The 27,204-nt window shown below is 47.9% G+C and overlaps 7 protein-coding genes and 1 non-coding gene across 8 annotated transcripts; 4 read left to right on the forward strand and 4 right to left on the reverse strand.

The window, feature by feature from the left end:
• Positions 1 to 374: 374 nt before the first annotated feature.
• On the reverse strand, positions 375 to 3,251 carry F4807DRAFT_161034 (uncharacterized protein). The gene is made up of 3 exons (XM_047993335.1): positions 1,821 to 3,251; positions 719 to 1,692; positions 375 to 540 (listed from the first exon to the last, which is right to left on the reverse strand). The coding sequence occupies exons 1-2, from the start codon at positions 3,142 to 3,144 to the stop codon at positions 1,034 to 1,036; spliced, it is 1,983 nt and encodes a 660-aa protein (XP_047852503.1). The 5' UTR covers positions 3,145 to 3,251; the 3' UTR covers positions 375 to 540; positions 719 to 1,033.
• A 1,350-nt stretch (positions 3,252 to 4,601) lies between these two features.
• Positions 4,602 to 8,475, forward strand: F4807DRAFT_432647 (uncharacterized protein). Its single transcript, XM_047998618.1, has 5 exons — positions 4,602 to 5,303; positions 5,365 to 6,840; positions 6,949 to 7,465; positions 7,541 to 7,680; positions 7,745 to 8,475. Exons 1-5 carry the CDS (start codon positions 5,208 to 5,210, stop codon positions 8,195 to 8,197), a joined length of 2,682 nt encoding a protein of 893 aa, XP_047852504.1. The 5' UTR covers positions 4,602 to 5,207; the 3' UTR covers positions 8,198 to 8,475.
• A 29-nt stretch (positions 8,476 to 8,504) lies between these two features.
• Positions 8,505 to 10,078, reverse strand: F4807DRAFT_161118 (uncharacterized protein). Its single transcript, XM_047993336.1, has 3 exons — positions 9,882 to 10,078; positions 9,820 to 9,822; positions 8,505 to 9,617 (listed from the first exon to the last, which is right to left on the reverse strand). The coding sequence occupies exons 1-3, from the start codon at positions 10,043 to 10,045 to the stop codon at positions 8,540 to 8,542; spliced, it is 1,245 nt and encodes a 414-aa protein (XP_047852505.1). The 5' UTR covers positions 10,046 to 10,078; the 3' UTR covers positions 8,505 to 8,539.
• Positions 10,079 to 12,406: 2,328 nt separating this feature from the next.
• On the reverse strand, positions 12,407 to 14,546 carry F4807DRAFT_452537 (MFS general substrate transporter; the record flags this gene model as incomplete). Its single annotated transcript, XM_048000343.1, has 5 exons — positions 12,407 to 12,459; positions 12,676 to 13,323; positions 13,415 to 13,815; positions 13,872 to 14,135; positions 14,203 to 14,546. 5 exons carry the CDS (start codon positions 14,544 to 14,546, stop codon positions 12,407 to 12,409), a joined length of 1,710 nt encoding a protein of 569 aa, XP_047852506.1.
• Positions 14,547 to 16,277: 1,731 nt separating this feature from the next.
• On the forward strand, positions 16,278 to 19,277 carry F4807DRAFT_161143 (uncharacterized protein). Its single transcript, XM_047993337.1, has 4 exons — positions 16,278 to 17,013; positions 17,094 to 17,124; positions 17,177 to 17,659; positions 17,710 to 19,277. The coding sequence occupies exons 1-4, from the start codon at positions 16,526 to 16,528 to the stop codon at positions 19,036 to 19,038; spliced, it is 2,331 nt and encodes a 776-aa protein (XP_047852507.1). The 5' UTR covers positions 16,278 to 16,525; the 3' UTR covers positions 19,039 to 19,277.
• Positions 19,277 to 21,001, reverse strand: F4807DRAFT_161171 (uncharacterized protein). Its single transcript, XM_047993338.1, has 2 exons — positions 20,116 to 21,001; positions 19,277 to 20,030 (listed from the first exon to the last, which is right to left on the reverse strand). The coding sequence occupies exons 1-2, from the start codon at positions 20,342 to 20,344 to the stop codon at positions 19,516 to 19,518; spliced, it is 744 nt and encodes a 247-aa protein (XP_047852508.1). The 5' UTR covers positions 20,345 to 21,001; the 3' UTR covers positions 19,277 to 19,515.
• Positions 21,002 to 23,156: 2,155 nt separating this feature from the next.
• Positions 23,157 to 23,228, forward strand: F4807DRAFT_t98. The gene has a single exon. It is a non-coding gene; the product is annotated as a tRNA-Glu (tRNA).
• A 1,914-nt stretch (positions 23,229 to 25,142) lies between these two features.
• F4807DRAFT_161360 (FAD/NAD(P)-binding domain-containing protein) lies at positions 25,143 to 27,070 on the forward strand. Its single transcript, XM_047993339.1, has 3 exons — positions 25,143 to 25,670; positions 25,739 to 26,067; positions 26,126 to 27,070. Exons 1-3 carry the CDS (start codon positions 25,483 to 25,485, stop codon positions 26,917 to 26,919), a joined length of 1,311 nt encoding a protein of 436 aa, XP_047852509.1. The 5' UTR covers positions 25,143 to 25,482; the 3' UTR covers positions 26,920 to 27,070.
• The last annotated feature ends 134 nt before the right edge of the window (positions 27,071 to 27,204 follow it).

Here is a 27,204-nt window from a genome sequence, read left to right on the forward strand (position 1 = left end):
AGTGGAAGGAAGAGGTTCAACGTCGCCAAGACACGCGACTTCTAAACAAAATAGGGCTAACAGAGCTGAGAGCTGCGCCCCGAACTCGGCATACCCACAATTTCGAGGAAAGTCCACTCCAGCAAACTATTGAAGAGAACTATAGAAATTACAACCCTATCGTCAAATTTAATGTTGTTTCCCCAGATATTTGATTCGGAGTCCATATCCGTGTTTTTCACTTCGTTGCCGGCTGAACTCCGTGCGGGCCCACCTCAATGTGCCGGCAGTCAACCCCGACCTCCGGCATATATCCATAGATATTGATGCCCATTCATAATCTCTGCGTGACTGTGCTACTGACTCTGATTACCATTATTATGGCATAATGAATCGTGAAGAATCCATTCCAATAATTTCGGAGTTGTGATTCTCATTAGTCAGCTTGCCAATCTAATACCGAATAATTCAATTCTACCATATTAGTGGAGGATTGGCAACTACCTAGCCCCCTAACAGCTCCTTGGAAATCTTCAGGGGGCATTTATAATATGGAGTCTTCTATGAGTGTTAGTCATATTATCTGAAGTTCACCAGTGGTAGGTAGGTATCTAGGAGATCGTAGGGTTGAACCATGAATCAGTTCTATGAAATCTAGGGAAAGCATCTCCGTCCTAGGTAAGCCCTTAGACCACATATGTTTGGGGTAGCGGAAAGAGTTCCAAAAATGGGATCTCACCAAGGATAGGCCCGTATGTCAAGTTTGAACACTTAGGAGTATTCTTCTTGTCCACTAGCTAATAGTATGTAGGTAACCGACATACCTAACTTGACTCGATATAACCTGTAACCCGATAGCTCCTTTATGTTTCCATATAAGCTGAGAAGCTTGTTCCCGTCTTCTGAATAATCCTCGGCTTCACCAACAAAAAAGAAAATGCTCTAACACTGACTAAGATCACGAAAACGTCATATATAACAATGTCTATAATATCCCGGGTATACCGCCCATCAACCTTGCCCTTTCGTCCTAAACATGCTCCATTATGCTATTTTATACGAGTTCCCACTTGGCAAAAATGGCCCAGCTCATACTATAACCATTGCCGTTCTTCGCTCGGTAATACTCCTCTTTGGTGACACCCCTCGCGTCCTTGTTATTGAGGGTCGTGAGTGCGTAAAGGAAGATTGTCTGGCCCGGAGCGCCCAGATCCCTCGCAGGGATATCTGTCCACCACCAGAACCCATCTGTTTCTAGCGGTACTAAGTCCTCTTTCCTACCATCTAACCCGTGGATCTTCATGAGGAGCAGGTAACTTCTGCCTTTCCCATGCCGCTCAGGAATCCAATGCTCGCAAACCTTGGAAAACTGGAAGCGCACTACTTCACCGCTGTATACGGAGACGTGTTTCTCAGCAGGGCTGAAATTAAACTCGGAGACGCCCTCATCTGAAGCCGTGCCGTAAAACTCAGCCTTTTCACCTCTTGTTGGCCCAACGATATATTCTTCCCACGTTAGGATGCGGCCGTCGTTTCTGAAGAAATAACGGTCGTCTGAGGGAAAGTGTTTGAGTCCAAACAAATCATTGCTCAAGCAAAACATCTGAGGCTTGAACTGTTTATGATATTGTTGGTCGCCAACCGAGCCGGCACCCCAACATGCATCGATCAGCTTCCATTCTCCGTTATCTATGCAAACTGCATTCCAAGCATCTATTTTAGAAAGTTGGAATGTTAGTGGCCGTTATTGACTTCAAAATAGAAAATTTTAAGGTAGATAAAGAGAACTTTCAAGCAATCGGGAGGAAAATATGTAAGGGAGACGTTTGAATTATACATACGACCTGAGGCGTCCCTCGGTGGGGGCGGCTGTCCCCTTGTGAGAGGTTTATAACCATAACCTTTCCCATGACCACCGACTACGATGCATTGTAGACCAGCACGCTGAGCAATGGCTTGGTAGACTTCCGCATAGCCTTGACAAACTGCTTTGCCATGGAATATGGTCTCATCTACGTTTCTACCCTTGATACACTTTCCAAAAAACTCTTCTACGTTGTAAGCAATGTTGTGATGGCACCACGTGAATATAGCTCTCGCTTTGTCAGTCGCTGACGAAAAGGGGCCGCAGAGCACGTTCGCCAGATAACCGACTGGATCATGTCTTGGAAGAGAATGATTGGGATATTGCGCAGCCACGTTATCTGGGGCCGAGAAATCTCGACATATTAGACAGTTGGTGCTTGTACGAACGGCAACCGCATCAATCTGAGAAAAAGTTGGTCGCGAACTAACCGGGACTGGGGGCGGCGCATCGTCGCGGGGTCTCGAGTTAGGCGCGCTGGGTGTTCTGCCTGAGTTGAACGTAGTGGATGGACGCACAAATGCGGAGGGAGGCGGTGGAAGGCGGCGAGGATTTGTAGAGGAGGTTTCATCCGCTTGTGAGTGTGCGGGTGGGTTGTTAGGCCTGGAGGGTAACCTTGGTGGCAGACCGGGTCGCGCTTGGGGTACTGCCGGAGCGGATCTTGCAGAGAGTAGAGGTGCTTTGATGACTTCCGTCGGCTCCCTTTCTATAGCTTCCCTAGCTGCCTGTGCTTCCCTCTCTTTTCTTGATGGCGGAAGGGGCGGGAGTTTCGCATAGTCTAAAGCCGGGGCGAGTACTCTTCGCGCAGGCTGCGTTTCGGTGGACGTTGTGCTTGTGCGAGAGGATACAGGATTTAATGAGAGATTCGAAATGGTCGAAACGTGGGACACTTCGGACGAATTGGAACCTCTTCTACTATGCAGTGGTTGCGCTGATGGCCTACGAGCTGGTAAAGCAGGTGATGGTTGAGCGGAGCTCTTGCGATTTGGAAGTGGTGGTGGCGCATCGCGCCCTGGTAGGACAGGGGGTGATTCGATAGCCGATCCGGACGTGTTCGTTCGCTGTGGTAAACTTGGTGGATTTGGCTTCTGTGGCCGAGCAGGTAGGTTAGGAGTCGGTGGTGGTTTTGGTCTATTCACATTTGGCACCGGCGCCTGGGATGAAGGCTTACCGGCGCCAGGAGGCGGAGGCGGAGGAGGTCGCTTCGCAGAACTGGGAGGAGTACTGAAATTCTTCTGTTGATTCAAAGCTGCGATACGATCTGCGAGAGAATTAAACTTGGGCTCCTCAACGTCAGCCATGTTGAAAATAGGAAATAGGAGTGTATCCCGGCGTTGTTTTAGGTGACGGGTCAGAACAGAAAATTTCCATCCATGCGAGCGCGTGAAAAGTAAATTGTAACGTCGCTAATATCGGCAAGATGACACTATAGAAAAATTGAAACGAAAGGCTAGTCGAATTGAAATCGGGAGCATGAAAGCAATAAGAAAAAAAAAAGAATGAGCAGACGACAAGGCTACCAATACAGATTTAATCCAATGAATGAAAAAATAACATCGGAAGTTGGTGATGATCGGAGTGGTTTGATGAATGATGCATAACGTGGAATTGACAATTGATAAACGAAGGCGGAGCTTAGCACAGCCCAGCTAAAGCGGGGAGTGACGATCCTATCCGCCCCCTCGTTCATGTTACTGGCAACCAAAACGGTATGAAACAGGAAGCAACATCTGTATTTAACAATTGAGCTAGCGTGGGATGATCCTAGTACAACAATAAGCTTTTACCAATAGGCCCGACACTTTCTTCTGGGGTTCCCAAGCATTCGGGAACATGGAATTTGAGAATGCGATTTTTAATCTTCCCAGATGCTTAGATAGACACAGAGGTCGCCTATGTATGTAGGTAGATAATGATCAAGTGTATTTCCTAAATGACTTCTCTCCTCATACCTGAATACCTAGCTATAAAAAAAATCTCGAGGTTCCAGAAAAGGGAGACATTTCATATAGGAAAAGTTAGATACAAGCCTGGATTTCATCAGACTAAGAAGTTAAACCCGAGCGGTCGGGTAGTAATCGAAGAATTACCTATACCCACCCTCATAAACTGACCAAGTGCTCAAAACTTCTATATTGGTCCTCATTGGAGTTTACGTACGATGCTTTACCTTCCAGAGATCATCTGCTAGATTAGATGGGATGTACGTGGTTACTTATCCATGTGCGCCATCTAAAAGTCGTGCATATATTGCGTACATCATTAGAGGCGTTACTCCGCCCGGCGATAGTTGCCAATTGCTACGGAGTTATTAAGGCCTACCTCAACTACCTACCTGTTGATAATACAGCTGTATGGGAACTATATATATCTGTATGTAAAAACCTATAATTGCTGAGGTCCTCCTATTAAATATGCTTTACAATGCGCTTTATCTTGCAAGAAACTTCTTAACAGCAGTTACTTGTTGTAAATGTTTAGATGGGTATTGAAACACATGCAGGTAACTGCATAGGCACTACAGAAATTTCCACATCTTAAAATGCAGCACATGCCAAAATATATTTAATATATATCTAGTATATTAGAGAAAGACCTCAATATTTCTCTTTTTCTTCAATCTTATTAAACTTTACCGAGCTTATACACTACGTATGTAGCCAAATAGCTGACCTTGAATATTTCCCATTTTCTATATGTAAGTGGAAATCTGATCTACGACTGTTCCCGAATCTTCCCCACCAATCAAACCTTAATAGTTCCAAAGGTTACGTACTCGTGGACCCGGCAAGTTTCTCCAGACCGTACCTGCCTCCCCGTCTGCCCGTTAATCCTCATGCACTTGGTGGGGTTCGAATTCGCGCCTAGCATGTACTTTTTTAGTGGCCGCTGTTGAACTTTCTGTACAATTTCACGAGCATTTGGTCCTCTTACGTACCTGCCTCCTCAACCTACCCACCTTTAAACGTCTACCCTTCATCCCTGCATACCTCGTACCTACCTAGCTTCTCTTAACCCCCCATCCTCTCTTCAAAACGTTAACTCATTCTTGATTTAGCATATCCACGTACAACTCTACACATATCTCGACATCTCGTGGGTCACTGAATTAGGCACGACGACTATTGTACAGTGCATACGAACGATCCAAGATTTACAGTCTTGTTTGACCCATGCAAAACGCAGCTTCGTCTACCAATCGTCTCGTCGCATGATTGTATCCGGAACAAGGCTTATGCGACTGCACGACCTATCGCAATAATTATTTATTGACAATTCAGGTCACCCTCTCCTCTGTTGCTCATTGCGGGCTATCCGTATCTTGCAGTATTGGTTGAAACCACTGGTTCACCTCGCCGCTATCATGGACCTTGAAACCAATACCCGTATTGCCATGCCACGCAAGGTAACTAATGTCCTCGAGTTGCCGGATGAGATATTGAAGGAAATATGCGCCAATGTGAGTTATAACCCATGCTACCTTATAGTCGCAAAGTTTATATCTAATAAAACTCCTGCAGCTCGTCCAATCCGACTTGATCTGCCTTTCCCTCGTCTGTCGGCGATTTCGCGACTTCGCCGCCGCACAACTATATCGCAACTTCCACATCGTGTTTCCCGACGAGGATGACCCCTTCTTCGATTCTCCTATTGATGGCCTCGCAGGTGGCCTATCTACCTTTGCCACCAGTGATTACAACTATGCGCAATACTTGAGAGAGATCTCCCTCGACACGCTCAGTGTAGGCGACAGGGCTGAGGCTGCCTACAAGCCATATCTTGCGACCGTCAGCTGTGGAAAGTTTTTAAATACCCTTTTACTTCTCACTCTTCGAAAGGCTAAGTCACTAGATGCTTTCCGATGGAACATCCGAGTCGAATTGAGCCGGCCTGTCTACAAGCAGCTTCACGAGATTAAGACCTTGAGACATCTTCATCTCCGCCTACAAGCTGGTCCCTCGCTCTACGAACCTCCTCCTCCTCTTCCTTACACTAGCCCGCCGTTTTCCGAATTTGCCGTAGCATCGTCGTCTACGCAATGGACAAATCCTAGCAACAGTCTGCCTGTTGCGATCTATGGTCCACCCCCTGCTTTGACACCTTCGTCTCCGGTCTTCAAACCTTCTTGGAAGAATAGGGTATCCAAGAAGTCACCCGCAATTATAGAGCCGCCTACTATCTCGGGGTTTAAAGCTTTGGAAAGTCTCAGTGTTCTTGACATTGACAGCCTCGATGTAATCACAGAGATCCAAGCTTGCATACGCAATTCTTCGTCGACACTACGAAAGTTGAAGCTTTCCTTCTCAACTTCCCTTGCGATGCAAGCAAGAAAGCCATCCGCAGAAGCAGAACTTGATGAATCCGAGGATGACGAATTTCAAGTTGTACCCCTATCGGTGACGGCCAACTATGATAGCAGTGGGCCGGCAAAGGCTTTTCGGGCTCAGGAGGAACGAAAGGCGCAAGAGTCGGTATTATGCCGCATTTTCGAGCTGGACCATCTCCAACCTAAAGTTTCTAGCACAATTACAGAAGATAAGAAGGAGGATGAGGTCCAAGAACAGAAGCCTCAGTCGCGTGAGGGCGACCGTTTCATTGATGGTGTCAACAAAGTCTTCCAACGCATAGTAGAACACGTGAATGGCACGACTGAGTTTACTTACTCGCAACAAGCGGATGCCCTAGAAACTATTACGGCAGCCGCGACAAAATATGTAGAATGGATGGAAACGAAAGACAAGGCCGATGCCCCGACACAGGACCAAACTACCAATGAGAAACCGAGTTCGCCTTCTGACGGCGCAGACCAGCCGCTCCCGCCTGATAATGGGCCAAAAGACCGCCCGCCTAGGGTAAAGGATACACCATATGATGTTGACCCCGACGATATCGATGTTACGGTTCCCGAAGAGCAGTTTGGTGTTGAGCTGCAGCCAATTAATGACGCGGCAGCAACGGATATAGCACAGTCGAAGGAACTGGGTAGTCCCCTAGATGTAAGCGCTCTTTCTAACCGTTTTAAAGCAACATCGCGCCACCTCCAGTCATTGAAAGAATATTATCGACTACTTAAACTTAATGAAGACGCTAATGCCCTCCTCAAGGAGATTCAACGCATAACTAAGAGTTATAACCTAGAATCCAAAGATTCTAGCGAACCGCCCGTCCCAACCAAAGAGAAGCTATCTTCCAACACTATCAACGACCAGCCAATCTCAACCGCAAACCAGAAAGAGAAGCCACCTTATGACGCTAACCAGTATGCACGAGACACTAGAGGCATCGGCCTCCACTCTCTCAGCATTCATCTCATACCGATCAAGGCTTCGATCTTAGGGAAGGCTATAGATCTCCGCACGCTGAATCAAGTCACCTTGTTAAATGTCGGTGAGCAGAAAAGATTCTGGGTATTGATGATGAAAGAGAACAGATTAAAGCCACTTCCTCTACGGAAGGTCTTTACCGACGACGTCAGCCTACAGTTCCTGCAATTGGTTTCAGAACTTGAGTGTGTCAAGGAGGTACTCATGCTTCAGCGATCGCCGAAGTATAAACCAGAGAGTTTTGCGCCGAATCCGGGGACGAATATCGAGCAGATTCGCAAGTTTGTCTTGAAGAAGCGTATGTATATTCTGAGTCTGCTAGTGATCTGCCTAGATTTAGCTTCAGTTCCATTACCCACTAACTCTGTCATAGATATGCATTCTATTAAGCGTCTCATGATCAAGAATCAAGCTGATAACTCATGGGATCTAAATGAAAAAACGGTGCAGCTCATTTGCAGACGAGGAAAATCATTAGAAGAGTTGGCAGTGATAATGGGGATGAATGCAATTGTAAGTATAATCCTCTTATACCTACAATCAACTAGTCCATATAAATATCGCTAACAACGCCCAGCACACATTTCTCCAGTTAATAGCTGGCCTTGTAAAGCTTCGAGCACTACAACTTGTTTCGTTTAGAACAGAAGACACATGTCTCTCAGTCATGCGTGAGACACGTCGTTTCATAGTTGACGCTATCTCTCATCATCCCGAACTGAAGCTAGAATGGCTTGCGCTAGGCGATGACGACCGAGTTGTGAGAGTTGTCCGAAAGGCAGAGACCCCGAAGCAGCCAAAATTCACCTCTAAGGGAAAGCAGCCTGCCACGAACCCAACAGACTACAGCATTGGTGCTGGGCCTTTCCCAGTAGCACCCACAGATTGGGACGACGTAAGTGAAAGTGAAGACGATGGCGAAGATGAGCGTTTGCCCGTGCAGAAGCTTGAATTGAACGAAGGCTATTCGTTTTATGATATCTATGGCGTTCGGATATTCAAGAAAGAGGTCGCGAATGGACGCCTCTAACACTGAGGATTACTAAGGGGCTCTCAAGCATCACAAGAGAGGGCAAATGCTTTTCATGAGGTGTAGGCGGTTGATTTTTGTTGGCAAAATACCCCTTTCTGTTTTCATAGGATGATGGCGTTATCTAGTAGACAAACTGATCTACGAACCGATGATGAATCGTGGAGGGATCACGAGTTTTTCTCTCACGCTATCTGGTGGCTATCCACGGTGATTAGGTTAGTTACCACGACATACACAATGAATCGATGCTTTACATATAACATTCGGTGACCATACACATCCTCGTAGACCTTTTTTTTTTTCAAGCATTTTTCATTACTGCTCTATTCAGACCTAAGCTTATACGTTCACGTCCGCGGCCTCCATCTCCCACTGCGGCAACATCTCGTCGAAACAGTCCAGCGGGGGTTCCCACATGCCAATAGTTGGGCACGGCGGAGTCGGGGGCTGACTACTTGTGAAGCCGTACGTGGCGGCGCTGGGTTCGAGGGCGAGGAAGAAGTCGAGGAGTTGTCTCCAGTCGGAACGCGATATGCGCGGCGCGGAACCGCTAGCCGACGCGGCACTCGTAGTACCACCGCTATTTCTAGCCTTTTCTCCGCCAGATCTCGGCGAAAAATGCACGACTTCCGAGTCGGGAGGCTGGGCCTTGATGATCTGGAGGCCGTTCGCGACGTGTGCCAGGGCCGCGGCCTCGTTGCCGCGCGACGTCTCGATGCACACGAAGACCAGGCAGCAGACCAGCGTGATCTCGACGCTCTCCGTCGGCGAGCCGGGCTGCACGTGCCGCTGCAGGTGGTAGATGGACAGGTTGTACTGCTGGATCATGAACAGCTCCAGCTGGTCCGCGCACGCGCTCGCGTCTTCCGGCGGCGGCGTCGAGATGTAAGACGCCTGCTCCTCCTGCTGCAGCTGCGCGCTCTGGTGCGCGGCGCCTAGCGCGATGAGCGCGTGCCGCACCGCCGCGTCAGATTGCCCGACTAAAGGCACCAGGCGCCGCCAGAACCCGGCCCCTAGGCTGCTCGCGTGCATGGCCAGCCCGGCTTCCGCCGCCCGCCGGAACTGGTGGAAGAACTGCCGCTCCTGCTCCGTGCCCTCGATGTCGGCGGCTAGCGGCCGCAGGATCCGCAGCGAGGAGTTACCCCTGCAGGCCGCGGCGAAGCTGTGCCGCGCTAGCTCGTGCCGCTTGGCTAGGTACGGGTCCGCGGGGAGGTTGTTGGGGGCTAGCGGGCCTCCTAATACTACTGGCGGGGAGGCGGATGAGGAGGATGATGATGATGGTGATGAGGAGGATGGCGCCGAGGGCGATTTCTTCGGGCGCGGCGGCGCGGCGCCCCCGTATCCGTCGCATTTACGACCTGTGCTTGTGCAGCGGGTGCACGCGGGCTTGGTCTCGTCGCATTTTACGCGTCGTATTCTGTTTGTTGTAGGGGTTTGCTGTTAATTTATCATCCCGTAAACCTGGGATATGATGGAAGGGGACAGAGGTGATGAATGGTGATGCTTTGGTGAGTGATTTCAGGATGGAGAAGTTTGAAAGATTATGGGTATAAAGGGGGTCTTAGACATGCTAGAATCCTGCTTTGCGACGTATAGATAGATATACATATTTCACTTACTTGCTATACGAGAATAATTAGTGACGGGAGATAGACAATCTCTTCTATTTTGATGGACTCACCAAGTGATACATCCTGTTCGGACCTTAGGTCTGCTTGCTCTCTTGCGTTTCGGCGCTGTGGCGGAAGCCGAAGGACTGTCGCTGCCTGATAATGCCGGGTCGATAACATCGTCGATCGAGAAGGTTGGTCCTGTCGTCCATTCGTGTCTCTTCATATGGACCATTGTCAGCGATTGCTTATGGGAGGCCGAGCGACGTGGATAATATACGTGGTTGTACGAGATTTGTTTATTGTTTTCTTCAAGTTGGAGAGTGTCGATCCTAGGTGTCGGTAATTCTAAATGCTGTTCGAATTTATCATATGTCATATAGGTACGTACGTTCAACTTGGGAGACAAGGTGAACACGAACACCTCGTCATATTTATTATACGTATGACCGCATTATACAGGCCTCCCTTAATATCCCCATCAAGTGGAACGATCTCACTCGCGGAAGCATGAAGTCTCCATACTACCTATCACAATCTGATGATACGCATCGCGTATTGCGTCCCGCAGGTAAGGGTGCCGAGCTATCCTCATGCCTTACTCGGGCCTTGCCCCGTGCATAGATCGCCTATCTGCTCCTTTCTCCTGGGGTTGAAGGGACTAGATTGACTAGAAACCCTTTTCTAAATAGAAAATAGCCTTTTGTTTAGTACGTTAAGCTTATTTTAGTCTGGAATTCACCTAGATAAGTAAGATGGCTCTTCGTAAGATTAAGCTGGCACCATACTGTGGACTGCGATGATGGGCTACCTTGGCGAGCCTGCCCTCAATGGTAAGGTAACATAAGGGGCCCATACTGACTAAGTACATCGGGTCCGAACCGGCGGGATTAATGCTGCTGTTCCATTTTTATCTCCAGCTTTACCAAGCATTCGGCTACAAGGCTGCATTAGATTTGTGCTCTAGTGGCACTGCGCTGGGATGGAGGCTTGACAGCTTCGACTGTTCAATGTTAGCTGTCCCCTGTTGATCTTGCCCCGTAGTAAGCCCGAGTGGCATTCTTTTAAATGTATGACAGCCAATGTATAGGATTAAGGCATGATAGCCGACTAACAGACGAATTCCATGCTGCCTAGGCCATGAGGGAATATGCTATTGCGGTGTGAACTAAGCTCTTGGATACCTTTCCTAGTATCGCTCAGGCATGCAGCAGATTAGAATAGGCAAGCTACCTTCTAATCCCAGCTTGGAGATGGGGCTTGACATGTATGAATATGCTGGCATGACCTTGTCCAACGTCCTTATTAGCACTCTTGCTCACCCACTTGCTACCCACCGACTTATTCAGCACTAGAGTGGAGATTCCAAGTTATGTAACGACAGAGGCGATGACGCTAAAACGGGCATTATAACCATTATGGAATACAATTTGATTGGTGCGTAATTCCAAATATTGCATTTAAAGTCGTTCGCTCCACTTGATACACTTACTAGTCCTGCCGGTAAGCCTGTCTTGAACTTCTAGAAGAAACAGGTGGGGCGTATAGAACCGTCTTCTGCAGCCAAGGAAAACCCAATTGATCCGCCTTGAACTTCAGCTAGTCATGGTGATCAGGGTTGATGAAGGCGTGCTCGATGGAGGGAACTAGCATGTAAAGGCGCGACTGCTAGTAAAAACCATGCTAGATCCTTCTAGCAAAAGACCCTATCGTAGAAGACAACATCCAGTATCAGGCTACTGTGATTCCATAGACCTAGTAGAGATGGACCTCAAATACCTTTCTCTCATGGTCAGCATATTATGATGATGAGTGGCTGACAACATCATTAGCATTTAGATCAGCGGTCTTTGGACAAGCAAGAAACCCCCACATCGGCCAATGCCAGACAAAGGAAATTTGTGGGAAGCCAGGGCAAGGTTATCTCGTAGAAGATCGACCAATAGGGAACAGTACGGGGTGGAAACTCGAGAAATCGAAGTTGAAAAGCTATGACCATGATACTGTTAAACTTGACAATACAAGGGACGATATAAGCTTCAATCTATAATACTGGATCATGAAAAAGAACAGAAATACTGGAAACAGGAGACTGAGAACGACTCTATGCATACATCGCCACTAGTTGCCTAATAATTTTCTCAAAACAAAAGAACATCACAGATAGCTGCGCGCTATGTACGATGCACTAGGTAAGTTTGGAGGTTCGCAAAGAATGATGTTGTAACTGCGGAGGTTGCGCCAAGACTTTAAAGTCTTTTTACTAAGCATCATCAACCACTGTCTATTTTTAGATTGGCTTTTCTAATGGCATATGCAACCGTTACACAACCCAGGGGCCGGTGTACAGTGTGTATAAACCACGGCACGTGCATCGATAAGCTTATATGCACGGATCTGTACTACGGAACATTTTCTTCTTTTCTAATTTGACTATCGAATAATATCTACAAAATAGCATTATTTACACACTTCTGTGGTGGTTGCATTTACATTACATAGGCTATTTGCCTATTTCCATCTGACATTGATTGGAGAGGTTGTTTCGCTTATCTCGGCTACAATCCTCTATTTCTATTTACAATATACAACCTCCCTACTTAGAATCATCGCCGCAATACTGCTGCGCCGCATCGCCGTCACCAATACCTATCTCATTATTATCTAGCCTCCCCAAACCTTAATCTAACGTATGAGCAGTTGATTGCTCAATAGGCTTAGAAGTCGAGTTGGAAGTGTCTTTCGTCATCTCATTGGATATACGTTCATCTTTTTCCAGTTCGACGGAATGTCTTCCCGCATTTTCCGCATTCTCCGTCGAGTGCTGTATAATTGATGTCTTCTGTTCGCCAGCGGTAGTTGTACTCTCCCCGTTTGTTTCTCCCGCCAACTGCGCCTTTGGTCCAGTCTTCTTGATGTTTTTCCATTCCATACAAAGCGCCGCGACGAAGGCGACAAGTGCCACTCCCATACCACAAAGGAATACCCTTGAGAGAGCATCATTGTAAAGCTTCCTCACAGCGGGCCGAGAAGAAGGCGGAACGCTGCTCACAAGACCTGTAGCACCGTCATTGGTAATCTGCTCGGGGCTGAGGCCAGGGACTTCCGACACATGCTGGACCATGTAGCTGCTTAGGAGGTTCTGGCCAACGGAGGTGAAGACGGCCCCGCCTAATTGCTGAACGAAAAATATAATAGAGATTCCGGTCGGAATATCTGGTTTAGGAAGGACGGCTTGGGCGGCAAGGCCTGCTGACTGCATTCCCATACCCAAACCAAAACCCACGAGAAACTGATATCCAATCCAATGAGCGGAACTCTCGCCGACGTCGAAAGTACTTAATAAACCTAGCCCTACCGACATGATGGTAGGACAAATTATCATAGATGGTACGTAGTATCCGAGTTTCTGTGTCAGGCCTCCGGATACAAAACTTGCCACGACGAGACTAAGGACGAGAGGCAGTGTATCAATACCGGATTTCACAGCGCTAACACCTTGTACTACCTGGACTGTATCTTGGTGTAAGCATGGATGCGATATCATCGAACAATATACCCCAAGAGAAACTTGAGTATTCAAATGGGAAGATATGGTACTTACACCATAGGGGCAGATAGTAGACAGTCATTAGCATTGCCCCGGTAACCGCAAGCATGAAAATAGTTGCGGCAGTGATACTACGCTGAGAGATAATTCTCACCGGTACCGTTGCCGTATTAGGCATCAATACCTGGATGCCTGCGAAGACTATGAAAAGAACGCCAAAGAGAACAAACAGAAGGATGATGCGCCAATTGTGCCATGCATATGTCGAACCACCCCATTGTAATGCGAGCAAGAGGCAAACGATACTTGGGACGAAGAAGAGGGTTCCGAGAGGATCTAATCGAGTAAAATGTTCCCAGAAGGGTGCGGGGACTGGCGGCTTGTTCGGAAGTTTCACTATCAAAAGGCACAGAAACGTGACGGCGCCGACGGGAAGGTTGATATAGAAACACCATCTGGATAGAGATATGTTGGTTTATTCAACTCAAGCGGTGAGGGTAACAAGACATACCTCCAAGTGACGTGATCGGTAAAGGCACCTCCAACGAGAGGACCCATGACCGAACTGACTCCGAAAACAGTTCCAAAAATACCTTGGAACATCGGTCGTTTTCGGAGCGGCACCAAGGGAATCATGATGATCATAACACCCGAGAAAATACCCGCACCGCCAAGACCGGCGATGGCACGGCCGAGAATGAAGGCAATCGAGTTTGGAGCCGCGCCACAAATCACGGAGCCGATTTCGAACAGAGCGACTGCAATAAGGAACACCCTAGCAGGCGGGAATATAATCAGTTATGCCACACTTAACTTGCCATGGAGAAGTATCCTGGACGTACCTCTTTACCTGGTAAAACTTGTAAATTCTACCGAACACAAGTTGAGACGCCGCCGTCGTTAATTGATAGGCTGAGCCATACCAGCCTATATCCCCCAGACTATGAAAGTCTTGCGTTATCTGGGGGATGGCGGTACCGATAATGGTTCGATCGAGGGCTACTAGAAATAGTGCGAGGTATATGCTGAGCATAACAGACCAGAACTTCAACGTCTTTGGCTGGAAGTTGTTTTCGGCTTCGTCAACAACTTCTGGTGGTGCCTGAGCCGCCTTTTCCACATCATCAGGCGTGGTGATCACAGGAGGGCCACCCGTCTCGGATGTCCTCCGCGATGATTCGGCCATTGGATTGGCGGAGTGGGATACGGGACGAGGGTGGTAATAAAGATAGGTTGGAAATACTAGAAAGGACGAAACCAATCGGGAAAAGCCAAAGCTAAGAATGAGATATCACTTTCTTTCATGCGATCATAGAGTTCTCTAAAGTTTGTTTCTAGGGATGAGGAGCATATATTGACTTTAAGCGTTGCTAGAGCTACAAGCTACCTGCTCTCACACAGACACGCCCGAAATATAGGCGCAAAATCTTACATTGGCAGTTCTCTTCAACGTCCTACACTATGCCTAGCTTGACAGGTCGATAGCGCGGCTTGTTGACTCATCTATGGATACAATAGGTAAAGCTGTGCCACAGATCAATGCAAAATCCGTGTGTACTAACTGTTTGGTTATTGGCAATACTATGGACGGGTATGAGTCGGCAGGGAAATTGGGGAGCCCCGACGCCATAGAGACGGGTATGAAATCGGACGCGACACGAAGCTGAGATGACCGACGCTTGAATTCTGGTTATGGGTAAGATGATAATGCATCACGTGATACTAGAAGATGGTACGCTTGGTCTGAATTAGGGTTAGCGTTTCTCTTTTGTGCCGTTTTGTGTCGGACTTTCAAGGAAGTAAGCGCTCCTTTGGTTTGTGTAACGTGCAGTCGAAGAAGTTACAGAGCATCCGAGGTTATCCACTTTGTTTTAAAAGCAAGGGCCACAAGGGTCATTCGGTCCCGAACCTCTCTCTTTCATCCCCGAAAAGAACAAAGGGAGATCCAGTCCGCAACCGACCAACAGCTTTCTATTCCGTCAAGACTTTTCAAGACTTTTGATAGGATAGCTGACAAATTCGTCCAGCCTCGTCGGTGGTCGGAATCTACTCAATTGTCCATGAGTCGATTGAGAGGCGATCCTAGCAGCATCCTAGCAGCATCCTAACAGCCCTGTCGGTGACTGATCGTTGCCTGATGCCGATGTCGACTTGGGACCATTCTCGAAGTTGATGTGATGATGCAGGAGTTGCATTGAATGATCTGAGAAGGATGCCGACTTTTTATCATTTTTTATTCTCCTCGTCGCCAGTCGCCACTCTGCCTATCAAAGGGAATTGTCTTACTACACTTACATAGATTACCCCTACATTATACATTATACGCAAACACTCCTCATCCCAGATTGTCCAAGATTGTCCAGATCATCCCCCGCCGCAATCCTGTTGCTCTATCTTTATCGACGCAATTCTAGGGTCACTGGGGTCGATGTATGTGTAACAATAGCTACGTCTTGGCGGTATTCGCTCTCTTGAGTCGCTGCAAAAACAGAACAAGGGAAGGCAGTAAATGGAGAGTGATGAATTTCTGCTCCTTGTCCAAGTTCAAGCGAACCATACCTTCAGCTTGGAATCTAACCAATTCATTATCCAATATCCATCAATATCAATCTATTCGATACCACCATACGCACACACCTTGGGCTCATTCGCCTCCTTATAATCCTTAAGACCATTAGGTCATGAGTCGGACTGTAACAGAATACGCAACATATCTTTCCCTTTTGATTTGACCTGCATATTCTTTCCCCTCTCGAATCTAAGTCCGAATGGCTTGATGGGACGGTCTGATCCGGCCTATCTCTCTCCCCCCCTTACCCCCATCCATCTATCAATTTTTCCCAGAGCGTCACAGCAGCCAAAAGTCCTGCACGAGCCCGCTCACAAGACTCAAACTGCCCCAAATTGACCATAATTCTTCTGTCGCGGAGTCCCACTCGGTCCCGAAATTCCCGCACCAAACACTACTGTCCTCACTCCAGCTTGCCAATCAACGCCGCACCCGGCCTCAAAACTTCTCGTCTCATGTAGAACAGAGTCGCCTCTGTTTCCTAGTTGAGCTTGATCGATCGCTAGCACGTCGGCAAGCATCTGCACGCCAGCCGCTAGCGGTGTGAGAACCCGTCAACCCGTCCCAGGCTTCGGGACCGACTGAAAACCCTCACCATGCCCGCGACCCCAGAGTCTCAACTTGGCGATGGCTCGGCAAACAATGACACCACGCCGCCCGCCGGTTCCTCGCTTAGCCATACGCCCACCAATCTAGACGCTTCCATGGTCAAGGTCACAAGAGGCCATAGCTGCGTCTTATGCCAACAACGCAAGGTCCGTTGCGATAAGAGCAAGCCCTGCTCCAATTGCGTAAAGGCCGGCGTCGAATGCCGCGTCGTCCCACCTCAGCCTCCTCGGCGGCGCAAGAAGCGTATCCCCGAACGAGACCTAGTCGAGCGCTTGCGGAAGTACGAAGCTCTCTTGTCCCAAAATGGCATCGAATTCGATTCGTTGGGTCCGGACGTCAAGATTGTGGATCCCGGCTCCGTCGAAGACGGCGATGAGCTAGAACCGGAGTTTATAAGACAGCGAAGCAAGGAGTCTCCTGCCGGTGTGGACCTTAGTCTGATCTCGTCTCCCGGCGAGACTGGCCACGTCCCCAGGTAAGCGAAATCCTAAGTGCGGAGGTTCCCCTCCCATCATTACCGAGATTCAATACCGAAACTGACACCGAGCTTCACAGGACCTTTAAATGGTTTCCTTTCCAGAAGGAGGCTAGTAGCTACTTACTCCCCTCTGTATCTGCAAGTACTAATACCCGTGTAGTATCGAGCAGTAGGCGAACCGGTTAGAGATTCGTCCGACGAGGAGGACGTTGGATCGTCGATTAATCAAGCATACGACAGGATGTTTGAGACGGCTGATGGCTTCCCTTTCGTGGTTGGCGGCCAGTTCGAGCCCGTTACTGACCAACACCCATCTGCCATCCAAATATTCCAGCTGTGGCAGATCTACCTAAACAATGTCAATCCTCTCCTTAAACTGACACATACACCAACGCTGCAAGTGCGGATTATCGAGGCCGGCGCAAACCTCGACAAGGTGTCTCGGCCTCTGGAGGCCCTGATGTTTTCAATTTACCTGATGGCCATCACGAGTGTAGATGAAGAAGAATGTCAGGCCACATTCAATGACTCAAGAACCGCATTACTAGCAAAGTACTATTATGCTACTCAACAAGCCCTCCTTAATGCTGGTTTCATGCGTAACCCAGACCTGACCTTACTTCAGGCGTATTTATTATACCTTGTAAGGTAAACCCGGCCCATCCGTTCGGGAACAAAATTAACATATATTAGATTGGGATCCGACAATACTCCGATCCTCGGTCGCTATTCTGCTTGACGGGAATAGGCGTGCGGCTCGCTCAGCGGATAGGGTTACATCGCGATGGTGCCCAATTTAATCTGTCTCCATTCGAGGTGGAAGAGAGGAGGCGGCTGTGGTGGACCCTTGCTGGTTTCGATAGGCGAATCGGAGAGCTCTGCGGTTCTATCATTACTGCTATATCCAACGGGGCTAACTGCAAGTTGCCGCTTAATATCAACGACGCCGACTTGCACCTGCACGCCAAGGACCCACCACCTCCTCATACCGGTGCAACAGAGATGATGTTCTCACTCACGCGTCTTGAATTTGCTAAAGCTCCCGGAAACGACAAGATGAGGAGTCAAGTATCAGAATCAAACCCGCAAGCAATTTCGAGCGTAGCTGACCACCGGTTGTCGAGTTACCTGGAACGTTTCTCTACTTACATGGAAGACACCTATCTCAGATACTGCGACCCCAAGGTTCCCCTTCACTATATGACCCTCCTTATGACTCGGGCAAATATATGCAAGCAAAAGATAGTGTCGGGCTTCTTTCGCGTTGCACTTACCGCGCCTGCACCCTTGCCTCAAGCTGAGAGAGAAGACCTCTTCATCGAAGCGATCAAGATGATCGAATATGATAGTATGATGCAAGCACGGGAAAACTTGAAGGGTTTCCTCTGGTATACGCATATGCATTTTCCGTTCCCGGCGTATATTTGCCTACTTACTGACCTACGTCATCGAACAACTGGGGATCTATGTGAACGCGCGTGGGAAACAATCTGCGAGCATGCTGACCGGAGAAAAATGACCACCCACATGCGTAGCCCGATGCATCTATCCTTCAGCCCACTCTTTGTAAAAGCGTGGGACGCACGGGAAGCTGCCGAAGCCGCACTGGGGCGTACTCTAGCACCACCTCGTCTTATTACTCACATGAGACAGGTTGCAGCTCGGTTACCTAAGACAACTAAGAAGAGGACCCCAATGCCGACACCTTCGCCCAAGATTCCTGTCGTAAGCGGTGCTTACGTCGCGACGCCGCAGACACCACCCGAACAACAGCAATCCGTCCCATCAACAGTGCCCTTATATCCGGATAGCGATATGTTTGGCAACGGCATGCCCCAAATAGATATGAACAGACAGTTCGCGACCGCGTTTCCAGATGTGAACTTCGGCGGGGAGATGGACTGGAATTTCATATTACAAGAATATGGCGGCTTTATGGGGGTCGCCCCGACGCCGCAAATGAGCGCCTACGCGAATCAGGCGCCGTTAAACGACCCCACCCAAGCTGCTGTTTGGCAGTAACTATATGATATTTTCTTTAGGTACCGGATACCTTGTATAAGGTATATATATGGACGATGATATGTGAATGGCGGTTATAGGTTCGGTTCCGGATGATCCAGGGCACATACCCCACCTCCTCGGCGTGTATATATATAAGAAATGCTCACATATTCGGGGGTTAACCATCAAAATATACTTCGTCCACGCTATGGCGTTAGGTGGGAACAAACGTATATAGGAAAATACCAATAAATTCCCTTGACCCCGGGGCGAGACTCTAGGTAACATGCGTGAGTAAATGTTGCCGTGGGGCATGCGCCAGTCCTGAGGGGATCATGTTTTGTACGAATACCTGCATGCCCTTTCTTTGAGGCGTCGCTGGAAAATGATGTCCACGGATGATGGCATATTCAATACACATGGATAAAACACCTAGTCAGCTAGTAGAAAAGCCTGCAACCGTCCCATTTCGTCTTGTTACCCGCTCCGAACCCATCACAATATCGACTCCCCCGGCAAAAGCCCATTCCTCCACCTCTCGGTGCCGTGCTCGTTCGCCCAGGCCAGGACGGCATCGTAATCGACGCACTCGTGCGGCGAGCCCCAGCCGGGCCCGGCCTCGGTCTCGCCCTCGAGGTTCGTGTCGGCGGCGCACATGATACACTGGCGCAGGTAATCGAAGCAATGCGCCGAATGGTGCGCGACCTCTTCTTCTAGCGGGGTCCCCGCGTACCCGGCTTGGAAGTGCGCGATCACGTAGGATAGGCAGTGCAGCTGGTGGAAGGCGGACATCATGTAGGCGGGCCCGTCCGTCGTGCGGTTCACGCCGATGGTAAAAGGTGGCGGTAGCGTGGGGTAGGATGCGTGGTCCGGCACGTGGATGTAGCCGCGCGCGTCGGCGCTTAGGGGGATCCAGTTATGTAGGGTTTGCAGCGTTGCGTGCTCGGAGAAGAGCATGTTTTGCTCGATGTAGGTTGGGTTTGGGAGGAAGGTGTATGTTTTGCGCGGGACTGGAAGCCGGAAGGGGGCCGGGAGGTTAGGTTACCTAGGCTGGGATAGGGGGTTACGGGTTTGGGAATTAAGGGGGAAACGTACATTTTGGTACTGGGGTGCGGCGTTCTTCTTCGACCCGGGAGCGGAGGAGGTTGGCTAGCAGGACGACTATGGCGACTGCCATTACGATCTCGAGGGCTAGTCGTAGGTACTGTGTTGTCTTACTGGCGCGCCTTTCTCGCGGCCACGCGGCGTCATCGTGGAGGGGTATCTGCTCAAGGAATGCTTTTTCCTCCTCTTTAACATTGTGTTCTTGTTTGCTGTGACTCATGGTGAGATAATAGCGCTGCGCTGGAGAGCGGTTGGGTTGTGAAGCTGGCTACATGTTATAGGTAGGACGGCAAGAAAATGATTTGAGAATTGGCATTTAATGGACAAAATGAATAAGACTTCACGGGTTGTCACGTCGCCAAGAACATATTAGGCAGAGTGGGATTGCGCTCGAAACGGAGGGGTTGCGACGCTTCCGTTCCGGATTAGGATAAAGTGGCGAGAGTATGATTATGCGACGGTTAGGACATATCACCACATTACTGATTATTCGGACTTAATCATAACGAACATAGAGTCAACAAGTTACTTATATAAATGAGGGGGTTAATGTGATATATTTGATGGCATAAGAGTGGATGTTCTCTTGCCAGACGATGCAGTCTATCGCTGCAATGGTTGTTGGAATTTGTGGTTTAGAGTTATATACTCGAGTGTAAGCATTTTATGCTATTGGTAAACCCCTCCTCCCCCTCCAACCCCCCTTTCCTACAGCTTAAAGCTCATCCATTCCTCCACCCATCCCCCATCCCATGCCCCATCTTGTGATAGCCTCTTATTGCTCCTTAATACTGAGTTGTCTTGTACATCTCGTGATGATTCTCGAATTGTGCGACTGATTGCCTTGGATCTCTAGAGTATGGTGACTCGAATGATCTAGAACCTTAGTACACTCAAGGGCGGGCATCATAGAATTACCGTTGCAGACTCGATATTCGACAGTATTGAGTAGGTACTCAAGTCGTATATTCGGCAGGTCATATTGACAAGCAGACCCGACTGCCTCACCAAGCAACAAGCAAACCTGATCTCATCTTCTGTCCCGTACCAACTCAACCATCATGAGGTTTTCCATTCTACATTAAATCACATTGTTCGGCAAATTGCAGTGCCATGGACACGCTTGACTTATGAACAAGAGGTGAAGTCGCTGCAGCAGAAGAGCCATTGGCAGTCACAAGGACGGCTGGGGTTCTGTATGGTCCAAGACCAAATTGCGAGCTTGTAGAAGTACCGACTCCACGATGATTCGGTCTTCCTAAGACATGTGAAATCTGAGGATTGCTGTTACGAAGTGAAGAAGTGAGAATGCTGTCACGATGACAAGCGAGTTGGGAGTTGGTGGGGTGGGGGGATGGTGATTCTGGAAGAAGGGAAGGTTAGATACCTAATGAAGGTAACTTGTATTAATAGATGGACAAGTCTTACCAGTCTCGACCAGGTTTGTTGATGCCACCGTTGTTTTGTTGACACTGTTCATGTCTTTGGGTGAGATGGTGACTCTCGTTTATCTTGTCATCGTTAGACGTGGTGTCTATTCTTTTGCTGAGGTAGGTTGATTAGCTGGTACTACTGAGGCGACTTCATGTAGATGCTTGGTATGATTTGTTGTGATAAAGGATGGGTGTAAATGTCTTATCTATTAACAAGTGAAATACCTTTGATGTTTTTAAGCGTGAGACATCGTACTTTGTCGTTGAGGTGACAGTTCGTAACTAATGTTGGCTGATGTTGTAAACAATCAACAATGTGATGGAGTGAATGATCATATTGATGATAAGTAATTTGTTGTCATGATGGACAAAGAGAGATAGAGGCTGGTATGAGCGTTGGTATGAATGGTTGGAGTAGTAGCCATTGTTTCTAAGCCTGAGATTGATGATCCCTTGGTTGGATGATGAAGGGAGAGAGAGAGAGAATTGACAGGTAGGAACCTATGTTTATATAGCAAAATCCCTAGCAGTAGCAAGGTTGCCATGGTGGTCAAGGTGTTGACGAAATCGGCAGCCAGTGTAGGTCAGGCAGGCGCGAACATCGAAAAAGAATTTCTATGTCAGTTGCCCAGTAGAATAACCTTAATATGGCCTCATCTTCAATCGACACTATCTGTACTTACCCTAAAAATCTACTAGCCCAATATTTTAGCTAGATCAACAGCGTCGAAGCTTCCTATTACCTACCAACCTAAGGTCCTCGCACTAGGTAGTACACAGTAGGAGAACATGTATAATCGATACACCTCCATAGCATTGATCACATATCTCAATACACTAGGGCGCCAAGGTGAACTGTACTTGATGATCTCGAGATCATTTTTCATTTGAAAATTTTCAAGTGGCTATTCCGTGGGGACTGCCTGGGGCATCAGCGTACTTTACATACTGTGGACAGATGATCAGATTCAATGTCTAATAGCCACCCATTTCTACAGTAAATGTGTACTGTAGGTATGTCAGTTATACAGTTCTAAATGACAACAACCTTCTCTAGACACATCTATGGATAGTTCTGGTATACCGATATCGTTGGAAATAGAATCTGAGGCTTTAACCTAGGATTTTTACCTGTGCCAACCCCTTTTCATGGCTCAACATGTCTGCTAGGGCATGGATGATGCCCAAAAGACAGATATTCGCTACACTTTATCGAGAAGGCGAGTATGCCGTATTTGATCATTCTAGGAATATTATATTTATGTTAGTATGTGCCTCAATTTTGTTATAACTCAACCCTGCATTAGGTAGATAGGGTACCTAAAGAGACTCTTATTCAAATAAATCTTGCCAAAGTTTCAGGAGGGATATGTATATATACATATGTCGGTAGGTAAAGAATCACCAGAATAATAATTAATATTAGAGAACCTTTTAGCTCTCTTTTATATTAAAGTTTGTCTGAAGGCAACCTGCACAAAATACGCCATATAAAGGGGTAGTTGCGAGCCTTAACCAACATACCTGCTCTTTCCAGAGTAATACAATCAAGACTATACTGGTAGATCAGTCTAAGACAAAGTCAATCATACATGAACATCCCAATTGGTGTAGTGGCTAACATCCAAGATTCTCACTCTTGGGCCCAGGGTTCGATTCCCTGATTGGGAGCTTCTCCTTTTGTCTCCCATATACAATAGCTCCTTGCATTGATTTTTGGTTGTCTCCTATCTAGACACGATCACTGTTCCTTGAGGTAATCAACATCCTGTCAACAGACTGTTAGAATACTGAACCATTGATCAGATAGTTAGTGACATTGTTATCCGTAGCAATATGGTTCGCTATGAAGGTGACGAGTCGATAGCATTTTTTGTGAACGCCACAGTTATCTACGACAACAGAAATACCCACGAGACAACCTTTTAAGAAGGATTTTCCTTAGTAAGACTCTAGTTTATTACGCATATCCTCCGGTCTCTACTGTACTTCTAGGTTGTTGGTAGGTAGGAAAACCGCCAGTTGCTGCATTATTGTCTCGATTGGGAAAACATATTGTTCATAAACTAGGACGAGGAATAAATTCAAGCGTCATGATTCCAGTCGAATAGGGCATTTAGAAGCAGACACGGCAATGACAACGAAAGTAAGTTCTTATAACTGGTGTAGCAGATGTTCTAGGGGGAACCGGGATTCCCCACCTCTTTTCCTAAGACCCCATGGCTAGCGTCGCCTGTCGGACTTTATAAAAAGCACCCACGTTAATTTCTCTGCCTGCTTGACGTAGAAAAGAGTCTATGTTGGATGATACAATTCATAGTTAGGCGATTACATAATATTGAATAGGTATATTTAAGGGAGCGCAGATTTACGCTTCGCTTTGTGGTCTTGATTCGAGCCTCTTAACCGATGCGAATGTTGATGTGGTCAAACGAGGGTCAAGACCAGAGCCTCAGGACAAGTGCGGAGTAGCGTACCGGGGTTGACGCCTTGGCGATCGCAAGGGTCGAATACCTCAGCCCCAGAAGTGGTTTTGTAGGAGACCTGTTCATTCGGGTTAAACCGCTGGTTTAATTGGCAGGTGGATATGAGATTCGGTTCCGAGTCATTTTCTGTGAAGCGGAAGGATTATTACTCTATTCTAATAACTTCAGTTTCTGCTTAGGTAAGTTGGTATATGTTAATCAGCTTTCTCGGACCCGAGTGGTTTCGGTCTCTCGATCTCGGATATAGTGTCATTTTGATATTCGGCTTTACGAATGTCTGTTTGACCTACCGAAATACCTACTAGGTAGGCACTGTATGGCAAGATGTTTCTTATCTCAAACACAAATTCAACAATGCTAGATCTTTATTCCGATCTGACCTAAGATGAATCCCAGCAGGGTCGAATGTGGTCTAATAATCACCCCATACGTGCAGGTGGAAGGAACGTGGCTTATGTATGTGCGGAGCACAGTATATTGAATTAGACACTGTACACTTATTCGCCTGATTCTGCCACCGGGCGCACTGTAGCTCATCCACAGGTAGGAGCTGAAAGTAAGGCACGCAATAAATCAACACCGATCTGACGATCTTGTACTACGTAGTAGGCAAGGACAATACTGTATGCACGCTAAAAATAACATTTCCTTCCCCCCATCAGCCTCAAGCCGTGCGACATAACATCATCTTAAACGAACCTATCTAGGTAAGTATTGATATTGTTACTCATGCGATTGCGCTGTATGGCAATATTCTGGAAAACTTCTAGGCCCAGCACTATCATTTAGTGAATCTAAAAGGAGGTAAGTGCGAGAATGTTCGGCGCGTTCCCGAAACAAGTTAACATCATGTGCGACTACGGCACAATCTCTTGTACGTACGAAAATCGCCAAAAATATGAAGCCATACCTAACCACTTAATCAGCAGATCTTATACGTTACGGAGTTACTGAAAATGCTGTGGGGTAGGACGACCCATTTTACTCGACGGCGGCGAAAGGATAGCTATGCCGTGAGAGGCTTTGCTAATCCTTAGCTGCCGCACTCTTGCAGGTTACACTAGGTATCGCATTCCCAGGTAAGCAACTGGGTAGACTCCGTTTAGTAGAACCTGATGAGCCTGGAAAGCGCGAATAGTATTCGCTAGCCATATGACATAACAATGCTAGCTTGGGGGACTGTTGGTGTGCAGGGGTAGGGAGCCCTGGAGATACTCCGTCACCGAGTACAGCTGAAAGGGAGATAGCCAAGAGCGTCGGGACAATTGTTTGATTGGCCGAATCCTTTCCTTTAACGTTTCTTACATGGCACCTTTGCCAACGGTGCTGGACCGAACAATATACAAAAGGTTGGTGGTCCGGCCGTCGAAGCTTAGCTGAGTTAAACGGCACCCTCCTCGTAACTATTAAGACTTGGTTAAATACTGCTCGCCACGAAAATGAAGGAAGTAATTGCACCCGTTGTGGCTGAAGGAGGATACAAGCCGAAGGTCCTTATCGTCGGTGCCGGTCTGGGTGGGTTGACCCTTGCCCAAGTCTTGCGGAAGAATGGCGTCCCGTTTGAGATCTTCGAGCGGGATGAGCACGAAGTTGCCAGAGCCCAGGGATGGTCCTTAACTATGCACAGGTGAGTGCTGACTCTCAATACCTATCTAGTAATATACTCGAATCTAAGACCCTTTCTCTTATTCTTAGTGTCGTGGATGAGTTATTCAAGGCTTTCCCGGATGATATGCCCAACTTCAGGGATTCCGTCCACCATCTCAACCCCCTCAACCTAGAAACCCAAGTTGTTTTCTATTACCACAACGACCGCTTAGGCACGGAATGCTCTCCTTCAACTCCCACGCTACGATGCAACCGTCTATTACTTCGAAAGTGGCTGGCTACCAATATCGACGTCCAATATGGAAGAGTTGCAAGCCAGATCGGAAAGGTAGGTGACAAGATGGTTGTCACATTTAAGAATGGCACCACCGCAACTGGAGACCTCGTTGTGGGTGCCGACGGCGCAAACAGTATCGGTAAGAGTTCCCCGTCTATGACTCCCTCATGGTAACAAGTTGCCTAACATACACATAGTGAGAGAGCATGTGCTTGGCAAGCCCAACAAGGAGGTACTGAGGAATGTACCGATCAGCTCGATAACTGGAGAGACGACACTCAGCGGCGAACTATTTGCACGCCAATTAGAAATTGCCCACAGCATGGCCATCATACCGGTTACTACCGGCGATGCTTGGAACAACTTGTTCATGGGCCTAACTAAGGTAGCGCCCGACGGTCAATCAGGAGAGTTCTTCTGGGTCGTTTGCTGGCACGACCCGCTCGCCCAACAGACCGGTCGCGTTGCCGTCAACAATCTTCCTAGAGAAGAACGTCTTGAGCTCGCTAAGAAGATGACTGCGCACCTGGACCCTAAGTTCCGACGCGTTATCGAAGAAACCACTGAGACGGGTATCCGGGATATTGGCTGGGTGCCAACAGACTGCCACCTCGACGAAATCCCGCTCGGAAGGGCAACACTTCTCGGCGACGCCGTGCATCTCATGATGCCATACAAGGCTGAGGGAGGTATACATGCGATGCGCGACGCGCTCCACTTGGGAAAGCTGCTTACCGAGCTGGAATCATCAGATGATGCTGCCCTTCACCGCCTGCTCACCACATTCTACGGGGAGATGCTGCCTCGCGGAGCTGAGGCGGTTGAGCGCTCCAGATACTTCCAACAGCACTTCAGGAAAGACAAGACCGGCGTCAGGGCTTGGGGTCACCCAGTCAAGAGCTTGCCGGATGAGAGGCTAGACATTGGGCCCGAAGGAGTGCGCAGCGTGTCGAAAGGGATTTGCAAGTTAAACTTGGTGCCTAGTATATGATGAGATATCCCCTAATTCGTGTAATTATTTTCCTGGGCATTTTACAGATACGGCAGATTTAGTTATGAGATTTTGTCTTAAAACACATAAATAGGGTGAATCATATTGTATTATACTTTCATACTACCTATTGTACCTAGATTATATTGATGTTGTAGCGCGTTGCTAAGTGATGATAACCTGTGGGGCTACCCCTTCTTTTTCGTGGAAGCTAGAACCGTAATGACAAACCATAACGCGCAATCTTACTTCAACACTTGAATTATATACCAGATAACATTTGGT

Source organism: Annulohypoxylon truncatum, assembly GCF_022578515.1.
Source record: "Annulohypoxylon truncatum strain CBS 140777 unplaced genomic scaffold F4807scaffold_24, whole genome shotgun sequence".
Classification (NCBI taxonomy): Eukaryota; Fungi; Ascomycota; class Sordariomycetes; order Xylariales; family Hypoxylaceae; genus Annulohypoxylon; species Annulohypoxylon truncatum.